Below are 10840 nucleotides of genomic sequence, written 5' to 3' on the forward strand. Positions count from 1 at the left end.
TATGTCTGAGATTTTGCTGCCTGTGGATTCCTCTAGTATTTTTATGGTTTCCTGTCTTATGTTTAAGTCTTTTATCCGTTTTGTGTATGGTGTAGGTTGGTGGTCTAGTTTCATTTTTTTTTTTTGCAAGTATCTGTCCTGTTTTCCCAAAACCATTTATTGAAGAGACTGTCTTGACTCCATTGTATGTTCTTGCCTCCTTTGTCGAATATTAATTGAGCATAGTGGTTTGGGTTGATTTCTGGGTTCTTTATTCTGTTCCATTGATCTATATGTCTGTTCTTGTGCCAGTACCAGGCAGTTCTGAGAACAGTGACTTTGTAATACAGCTTGGTATCTGGTTTTGAGATCCCACCTACTTTGTTCTTCTTTCTCAGGATTGCTGCAGCTATTTGGGGTCTTTTTTTATTCCAGATGAATTTTTGGAGAGTTCGTTCTAGGTTGTACTGCAGATTTTTAATCCATTCATCTGCTGATGAGCACTTAGGCTATTTCCAAATCTTAGCTATTGCAAATTGTGCTGCGATGAACATAGGCGTGCATATATCCTTTCTGATTGGTGTTTCTGATTTCTTGTTATATATTCCTAGAAGTAGGTTCACTGGGTCAAATGGGAGTTCCATTTTCAGTTTTTTGAGGAAACTCCATACTGTTCTCTACAGTGGTTGCACCAGTCTGCATTCCCACCAGCAGTGCACAAGGGTTCCTTTTTCTCCGCATCATCGCCAGCACTTGTCATTTGTTGATTTGTTAATGATAGCCATTCTGACAGGTGTGAGATGGTATCTCAAAAACATGTATGTGTGTTTATGATTTTGTTTATATATATATGTGTGTGTGTGTATGTATATTTACAAATCAATATTATATTATGCTCTCGCTAGAGGCCCGGTGCACGAAATTAGTACATGGGTGCAGTCCCTAGGCCTTGCCAGCGTTTGAAGCATGAGCATTGGGCGTGGAAGGGCAGGTCCCAGCTGACCTCTGGGCCCCTGTGCACCCCCCTCCACCTGAGTCACAGCGCCCGAGTCCCCATGCAGAGATGCGGTGAGCGTGGCTAGACGTTGTGGGCCAGGGCACAGCGTGGGCGCCTGCACTGCCCATTAGTGCCGCATGGAAGCTGGGAGGGCAGCGTTCTCTCTCCCGGCTGGCCTCGCAGACCGGCTTCTTCGTGAACCCACAAGGAGCCTGACTGGCCTCTGTGATCCCAGCGGCTGTGGCCCGGCTCACCCAGAAGAGGCCGCACAGGTGCAGGACAGCCTCCTCGCAGGCACTTGGTACCTGAGCGCCGGGGGCTTCCCTGGTGCACGAGCCCTGGTGTCCAGGGGAGGGTAGCAGGGGGAGTGTGAGTGAGCTCGGCAAACACCCCACATTCTCACTGCACCTCCATCCCTGTCACCCCCAAGATAGCCGGCAAGAGGTCACAGCCACGTGCCCGGGCGCCACAGGAGGTTGGTCGCTGCCACCCACCCCCAGTTCCCTGTCCTAGCCCGGGGCCCAGCCCCAGTTGGCCGATCAGGGCCTGCTGGCTGCTGGTTGCTGTCTGTGGGATGATCGGTCATGGCCAGGTCCCCCACCCAGCTCCCTCAGCTCCTGGGAGCCGGGTGGTGGCCCCGCCCCCCGCTCTCACCCCTGGTTGCCATCGGTGGGGCGATCAGGCCCCCGCTTGTACCCGCCTTGGCCTGGCACCACCTGTTCACCTACTCCACCATCCCTCAACGGTCCTGCTCCCCTCAGGGTCCATCGGGGCTGGCAGTGCCTCCACTGCCGCCCGCTGCCAGCGCCATGTTCTGTGCCACCCCCGGGTAGTCAGCACACGTCATAGCGAGCAGTCGAACTCCCGGTTGAACTCCTGGTCGAGGGGACAATTTGCATATTCGGCTTTTATTATATAGGATATCCTATATTAATGGCAATTTACCAGTCTTGAACTGGATACACAAAAATCTACTTAAGGATCTGTCGCTGTGTTTCCTATTTATATTAAAAATGAATCTAACCAATAACTCATTAACTTCATGTAAGAATCATCAATTCTGCAATACTTCGTGTGGCCTAGAATGTTAATGGTACAAGGTGGATTTCTTTTCTAGTAATGAGAGATGATACAACATAGAAAGCAGAATACTTTTTAAGCAGATAACTTAAAAAATTTACTAGTAATAAGATAACTTACTGGTAAAAAAGATAATATTTATCAAGAGCTTACTAAGTGATAGGCTCTATTTCTATTATATTGTTATTATTAACTTTTTATCCCTTGGTTTTTCACATGATATCCTCAGTTATCCTTTTTTTTTCAGACTTATTGTCCTCAGTTTCATTACCCATTACACATAATTTGAATTTTTTTCTCCTCATCAGGTACTAGACTTTGTTTAGCTTCCTTTTATAGGATGGTACCCCAAATCTGTACTCTAGATGTGTTCTGATATTTTCAGAGCAAAGAAAGAATGTGCTAAGTCTGTATATTATAATTCTGTTGATGCAGCTTAAACTTACATAAACTTAGTGTACTAAAGTAGTACTAAAATTAAAATCCTTAAGCCCTCTAAAGACATCCTACAGATGAGCTTTTTCTCTCTCTTATTCTATACTTGTATAGCTGTTTTGGAATTCACTATAGAATCTTAGCATTTATTCCTATGAAACTTCTTGTTAGATGTCAGTTCTTTTGGATCCTTGTTTTATTATCCAGTGTTTTCACTGTACTTTGCAGCTTCATGTCATCTGCAAAACTAGGACAAATTTCTTTCTCCTTTGTTACAATTTCACAGATAGAAGATTCGTTCTTACTGTAGATCTTAGCAACCTTACATATGGTTGTTTTCCCCTTATTAAGTCGAAATTCTCATCTTTTCACTTAAAGACAGCACTTTATGGCTTTCTTGGCATATCTGAATTGCCAACATCACTACTCTTACAGTTTGGGGCCATTATTAAGTAAAATAAATGTTACTTGACCACAAGTACTGCAGTACCATGACAGCTGATTATAACTGAGACAGCTACTAAGTGGCGAATGGGCAGGCAGTGTATACAGTGTGGATACACTGGACAAAGGGATGACTCATGTTCCAGGTGGGCTGGAGCAGGACAGCCCAAGATTTTATTATGCTACTCAGAACAGCAAGCAAGTTAAAACTTGCGACGTTTTTTCTCTGGAATTTTCCATTTAGTATTTTCAGACCATGGTTGACCAGGGGTAACTGGTTGGGGCATGTACAGGAGGCAGTTGACCAATGTTTCTCTCAAACAGTAATGTTTCTGTCTCTCTCTCTTTTTCTCTCTCCCTTCCTCTCTCTCTCAAATCAGTAAACATCCTCGGTTGAGGATAAAAAAATGCACAGGAATGAAGTGCTGTACTCACTCCTACCAATATTTATATTATTTAATAGTGTTGGGAATTTTAATTTATTGATAATACTTTTAAAATAGGAACTAAATCATATACTTTTTTATTTTCATAACTTGTGTTTGAGATGTGAATGAGACAGAAAGGAAACGGTTTATATTGTATAGGTGTTTTATGTTTTATGCATTATAAACAGCTATGATCTAGTTTGAAGTATTTATGTATTAATTTTTAAAATATAGTTGTATTGATTTCAAAGAGGAAGAGAGAGGGAGAGATAGAAACATCAATGATGAGAGAGAATCATTGATTGGCTGCCCCCCGCAGGCCCCCCACTGGGAATAGAGCCCGAACACTGTGCATGTGCCCAGTTGTCCTGACCAGGAATCAAACTGTGACTTCCTGGTTCATAGGTCAATGCTCAACCACTGAGCCACGCCAGCCCAGCTAATTTTCTTTTTTAATCCTCACCCAAGGATATGCTCAGAGAGAGAAAGAGAGGAAGAGAGAGAGAGTGTGAGAAAGAGAGAAACATCAACGTGAGAGAAAGAGACACATCATTCATTGCCTTCCGTACATGCTCCGACCAGAGATCGAACCCACAACCCAGGTATGTGCCCCAACCAGGAATCGAACCTGCAACTTTTTGGTGCATGGGGTAACACTCAACCAACTGAGCTACACCAACTGCACTAATTTCTTTTTAAAAATTTTTATTTATTTATTTTAAATATATTTTTATTGATATCAGAGAGGAAGGAGAGGAAGAGAGAGAGAGATAGAGACATCAATGATGAGAGAGAATCGGGACGCGGCCTCCTCCTGCATACCTCCCACCTGGTATTGAGCACGCAACCCGGGCATGTGCCCTTGACCAAAATCAAACCCGGGACGCTTCAATCCACAGGCCAATGCTCTATCCACTGAACCAAAACATCTAGGGCTAATTTTTTTTTAAATGATTCTTTCTACCCCCCTTCTTTTAAAAAAAAAAATTTATTGATTGAATTCAGAGAGAGAGAGAGAGAGAGCGAGAGAGAGAGAGAAGAGAAACATCAATTTGTTGTCCTACTTATTTATGCATTCATTAGTTGTTTCTTGTATGTGCCGTGACTGGGATTGAATCCGTAACGTTGGCTATGGGGACGATGCTCTAACCAAATGAGCTATCTTAGCATCTATATATTAATTTGTTATGGCTGATGTAACAAATTACTACAAACGCAGTTGCTTAAAAAACCAGAAATTTATGCTCTTACAGTTCTGAAGGCCAAACATCTGAAATTAATATATCTGGGCTGAAATTAAGGTGTTGGCAGGGCTGTACTCCCTCTGGAGGCTCTAAGGGAGAATTTGTTCCTTGCTTTTTCCAGCTTCTGGTGGCTGCCAGTATTACTTGGTTTGTGGCTTCATCACTGTAATCTCTGTCTCTGTAGCCACATTACCTTCTCTTTTGCCTGTGTCAAATCTTATAATAAACCTGTGATTATATTTAGGGCCCACCAGGATAATCTTCCCTTCTCAGAATCCTTAATCATACCTGCAAAGCCTTTTATTGCCATGGAAAGTAACCTTCAAAAGTTCCAGGGATTAGGATGTGGATGTCTTTTTAGGGAGCCATTATTTAATCTACCACAGTCCTTATTGCCTTTCACTTTTTCTTCTTTTTTTTTTCCTTCATCTCTTTTCTTCTCTCCGATTTTTTTTTTCTTCATCTTTTAGAAGCACAGATTGAGTGGGTATGATCTGAAGTTGTGATCAAGAGTTGAGTAGCCCTGGCTGGTGTATCTCAGTGATAGCTCAGACTTTAATTTAATGAAGGTAAATAGAAGAGTTGGCAGAATTGTGATCCAAAAGTCAATTGTCAAGAGACCTTTGTGGTTTGGGGCATAAACTCATAATCTTTGGGCCTCTGTTTCTTTTTCCTTTTTTAAAAAATTGATTTCAGAGAGGAAGAGAGAGAGAGAAACATCAATGATGAGAGAGAATCATTGATCGGCTGCCTCTTGCATACCCCCTACTGGGGATTGAGCCCACAACCCTGGCATGTGCTCTCAGAATCGAAAGGACCCTTCAGTCCGTAGGCTGACACTCTATCCACTGAGCCAAACTGGCTAGGGCAGGCCTCTGTTTCTTAATATCTATGTTGAAGGAGTTGAATTATATGATTGGTTATATCCCTTTTAACTTTAAAAGCCTCTGTTGCCTGGCTGGTGTGATTCAATGGTTGAGCATCAACCTATGAACCAGGAGGTCACAGTTTGATTCCTGGTCAGGGCACATGTCCAAATTGCAGACTTGATCCCCAGTAGAGGGTGTGCAGGAGGCAGCTAATCAGTGATTCTCTCTTATCATTGATGTTTCTATCTCTTTTCTCCTTCTCCTTCCTCTTTGAAATCAATAAAAATATTTTTTTTAAAAGCCTCTGTCTGGTATTTAGCATAATGTATGTAAAATACAACAAACAACAAATATTATTTATTTTGTACTATTAGGAAAAGATATCATATTGGCAAGATTATTTTGAATTAACTGTTTGTGCTTTTTGTTTTTCTGTAGATGGACCATACATCCCCGACCTACATGCTTGCTAACTTAACACACTTACATTCTGAACAACTTCTGCAGGGTCTGAATCTTCTTCGTCAACATCATGAACTCTGTGACATCATTCTTCGAGTAGGTGATGTTAAAATTCATGCTCACAAAGTGGTACTTGCCAGCATCAGCCCATATTTCAAAGCTATGTTTACTGGAAACCTTTCTGAAAAAGAGAACAGTGAGGTTGAGTTTCAGTGCATTGATGAAACTGCTCTCCAGGCTATTGTGGAATATGCCTACACAGGGACTATTTTTATTTCACAGGACACAGTGGAATCTCTCCTTCCAGCAGCAAACCTACTCCAGATAAAACTTGTCCTGAAAGAATGTTGTGCATTTCTTGAAAGCCAACTTGACCCTGGTAATTGTATTGGAATTTCTCGTTTTGCAGAGACATATGGTTGTCATGACCTTTATTTGGCAGCCACTAAATATATATGCCAGAATTTTGAAGCTGTTTGCCAGACTGAAGAATTTTTTGAGCTTACACATGCTGATTTGGATGAAATTGTTTCCAATGACTGTTTGAATGTAGCTACCGAAGAGACTGTTTTTTATGCACTTGAATCTTGGATCAATTATGATGTACAAGAACGCCAGAAATACTTAGCACAGCTACTTAACAGTGTGCGATTACCACTGCTAAGTGTTAAATTTCTCACTAGATTATATGAAGCAAATCATCTTATTCGTGATGACCGTACTTGTAAACATCTTTTGAATGAAGCCCTAAAGTACCACTTTATGCCTGAACACAGACTCTCTCATCAGACAGTCTTGATGACACGACCTCGCTGTGCTCCCAAAGTACTTTGTGCAGTAGGAGGAAAATCTGGACTGTTTGCCTCTTTGGATAGGTAAATAGAAGGATTGATATTAATAGATTTTATACTTTCTAAATGTGCTTTCCATAATTTTAAAATAGTTTGATTTTCTTATTTTTTAAAAATTTGCTTCTTTTTTCTCTTCTTCCTAAACACTTACCTGATTGTTTTAATGACATTGTTATTCATTCTCTACAACACTCAATTATTAACACCCCAACTTGCAGTGTTCAAACTTCATCTCTTCTGGGTACTTACTAATAACTTTTCTATTTTATGTCTTTTTTATTTGTGAAACCATTTGTGTCTTTATTAGAGTCACACCAGGTCAGAGGGATTTATTATTGCTAGCTATATCAGAAGGTACTAAAGAGGAGAGCTAGAAATCGGATGGAGACTTAGGGCCAACATTGGGTTTGAATGAATTCAGTTAATTAGAAGAACCACTAAAGAAATAAGAAAAAGTAGGATATTGATACAAATCATGGACGATATATGCAATTTATTTTCTTCAATGTAAATTTTTGTAGTGACAGTAGTAAAAAGTGCTTTCTTTTCTAATAACTTGGAGTTGTCAGACTATTTCTATGAAGAGCCAAATAATAAATATTTTAGACTTTGTGGCCATATGGTCTCTGTTATAACTACTCAACTCTGCCATGTGTGAGAGAAGTCATAGACAATACATAAATTAATTAGCATAGCTTGGTTCCAATAAAACTTTATTTACAAAAGTATTGAGCTGAATTTGGCCCATAACTGTTATTTGCCAATCCCTGATTTAGAGCATTATACAAATAACTTTTATATATTGAAAATATAACTGGATGTTATCTTTGCTTTTCCCTTAAAGGGGATTGCTTCATGAAAACTTTTGTGTTTGATATATTTCTTCAATACTGTGGATTTCTTTCTGGCTATTTCCAAAAATTTGGTAGATTGCTTTCCCTGCCTCAATGGTAGGGTGTTTTATCAATGTCAACTGATATATTCTGTATCTTTTAAAAATATCTTTTTATTGATTTTAGAGAGAGGAAGGGGAGAGAGAGAAAGAGAGAGAGAGAAACATTGATGTGAGAAAGAAACATCAACCAGGCTGATCAGAAATTGAACCAGCAACTTTTCAGTGCACAGAGATGCACAGGATGATGTTCAATCAACTGAAGCACTATTCTGAATTTTCTGTGCATTATTCCTTTGTGTTAAAATTTTGCCGTATCTTTTATGTGCCCCAATATATCGTTAGTTTTTACACCTTTTTTTCTTCTTCTTTTTTTTTTTAAAGAATAGTTTATTGATTTTTAGGGAGTGAGGAAAGGAGAGGGAGAAACATCGACGTGAGAGTGCAACATTGATGGGCTGCCTCTTGCATCCCCCTACCAGGGATTGAGCCCACAACCCAGGCATGTGCCCTTGACTGGGAATCCATCTGGCAACCTCCTGGTGCACAGGATGACGCCCAGCCAACTGAGCCATAATGGCCAGGGCTATACATTTTTATATAAATGAAGTAGTACTATATATATTTTTCAGATATGTGTTTTCTCGCTCAGCAGTAAGTTTATGAAAGCATGAGAGACTGCATGAGGAAATAGTTTATTTAGTTCCATTGGTGTGCGGTCTTATGTGGACATAATATAATACTTTCTACAATGAGCATGTTAATTATAAAAATAAATTGAAATGCTACACACATGCAGAAAAGTTCACAAATTCTAAGTGTACAGCTTAGAATTATCACAAAGTGAACATAACAAACCAGATTAAGAAATAGGAAACATGACTAAAACCCAGAAACCATCCTTGAGTTCCCTCCCTGTCTTCCCCAAAGGTCACCACTATCCTCATTTTTAATCCAGAGGTTAGAAATGTTTTTGAACTTCATATGACTGAAACTATACAGAATATAATTTTCTCAATTTTGGCTTCTTTCCCTCAATGTTATATGTGTAAGATCCATCCCTGTTGCATGTATCTATAGTTTGTTCATTTCATTGCTTTGTAGTATCCTCTTATATAATATGCCGCAATTTATCCATTTTTTTGTTGATGAACATTTGGAACATTTAAAAACATCCAGTTTTTAACTATTACAAATAATGCATCTGTGACATCCTTGTACATGTATATATGTGTACTTTTCTCTTAGGTATACTAGTATATCTAGGAATGGAATTGCTCAGTCATAGGGTGGATATACCATCTTATTTATTCACTAGAGGCCCAGTGCACGAAATTCATGCACTTGGGGGGGGGGTTCCCTCAGCCTGGACTGTGCCCTCTCACAGTTCAGGAGCCCTCGCTCCTTACTACCCACCTGCTCACTGCTCCTTACCACTCAGCTTGCTGCTCCTTAGCGCTGCCCCAGAGGCAGGAGAGGCTCCTGCCACCACCACTGCGCTCGCTAGCCATGAGCCCGGCTTCTGGCTGAGCGGTGCCCCCCTGTGGGAGCACACTGACTACTAGGGGGCAGTTCCTGCCTTGAGCGTCAGCCCCCTGGTGGTCAGTGCGCATTGTAGCAACCGGTTGTTCTGGTCATTCTGCCGTAATGGTCACTTAGGCTTTTATTATATAGATAGAGGCCCAGTGCATGAAATTCATGCACTTGGGGGGAGGTCCCTCAGCCTGGCCTATGCCCTCTCTCAGTCCAGGAGCCCTCACTCCTTACCACCCGCCTGCTCACTGCTCTTTACTGCTCAGCTTGCTGCTCCTTAGCGCTGCCCCAGAGGCAGGAGAGGCTCCCGCCACCGCCACTGCACTCTCCAGCCATGAACCCGGCTTCTGGCTGAGCAGTGCGCCCCCTGTGGGAGCGCACTGACCACCAGGGGGAAGCTCCTGCATTGAACGTCAGCCCCCTGGTAGTCAGTGCGCATCATAGCAACCAGTCGTTCTGGTCGTTCCGCTGTAATGGTCACTTAGGCTTTTACTATATAGATTCTTCTTTCGATGGATGATTGTGTTGTGCTGCTATGAACATTTCTGTATATGTGGCCTGGTGTAAAACTGTAATATGCATTCAATAGAATACATATACAGGAATGAAACTGCTGTCAGGCTTGTATATATATCTTCAAATTTACCAGAAAATGTGAAATCATTTTCCAGGGTAGTTTTGCCAGTTTACACTCTCACCAACAGTATTTATTCCTTGCTCCACATCCTTGTCAGTAGTTATTATCTGACTTTAAATTTTTCCCAGTCTGGAAAGTGTGTCATGGTTTAATGTGGTTTTAATTTCATGTCCCTGATTACTAACGAGATTAAACATTTTTGTTTATGGACCATTTTGATTTTTAAAATGTAATTGTTTCTGCTTATTCTTTAGTGTGGAGATGTACTTTCCTCAGAATGACTCTTGGATTGGTTTGGCACCCCTAAACATGCCTCGCTATGAATTTGGAATATGCGTTTTAGACCAAAAAGTGTATGTTATAGGTGGTATTGAAACTGACGTGCGTCCTGATTTCACTATCAGAAATCATGAAAATTCAGTAGAATGCTGGAATCCTGATACAAATACCTGGACTTCTCTTGAGAGAATGAATGAGCACCGAAGTACCCTTGGAGTGGTAGTACTTGCAGGAGAACTTTATGCTTTAGGTGGTTATGATGGACAGTCTTATTTACAGTCTGTAGAGAAGTATATTCCCAAATTAAGAAAATGGGAACCTGTGGCACCAATGACTACAACACGAAGTTGTTTTGCTGCAGCTGTGCTGGATGGAATGATATATGCCATTGGTGGGTATGGTCCCGCCCACATGAACAGGTATTTAACTTAATCAAGCTGTAGATTTTTAAAGTATTAACAATTAGTGGCCCAGTGCACGAAATTTGTGCGGGCGGGGGGGGGGGGTTGTCCCTCAGCCCCGCCTGCACCCATTCCAATCTGGTACCCCTCGGGGGATGTCCGGCTGCTGGTTTAGGCCCGATCCCTGTGGGCCTAAACTGGCAGTCAGACATCCCTCTTGCAATCCAGGACCGCTGGCTCCTAACTGCTCACCTGCCTGCTTGCCTGATCGCCCCTAACCACTCTGCCTGCCGGCCTGATTGCCCCCCC

General features: G+C 41.5%; 1 protein-coding gene across 10 annotated transcripts in view; it reads left to right on the forward strand.

The window, feature by feature from the left end:
* KLHL28 (kelch-like family member 28) overlaps positions 1-10840 on the forward strand; it is a 25668-nt gene that overhangs the window by 8534 nt on the left and 6294 nt on the right. For 7 of the 10 annotated variants that reach the window (XM_005876836.2, XM_005876843.2, XM_005876841.2 and 4 more), the window contains 2 exons: positions 5915-6813; positions 10106-10549. In XM_005876836.2, the coding sequence (XP_005876898.1) occupies positions 5915-6813; positions 10106-10549 (1343 nt within the window). Of the gene's footprint in view, positions 1-3870; positions 3966-5077; positions 5177-5914; positions 6814-10105; positions 10550-10840 lie in introns of those variants that run through there. The other 3 variants (XM_005876838.2, XM_014548201.1, XM_005876839.2) reach the window with 3 other exon arrangements.

The sequence above is a fragment of the Myotis brandtii genome, unplaced genomic scaffold (genome assembly GCF_000412655.1).
Source record: "Myotis brandtii unplaced genomic scaffold, ASM41265v1 scaffold5, whole genome shotgun sequence".
Taxonomy (NCBI): domain Eukaryota; kingdom Metazoa; phylum Chordata; class Mammalia; order Chiroptera; family Vespertilionidae; genus Myotis; species Myotis brandtii.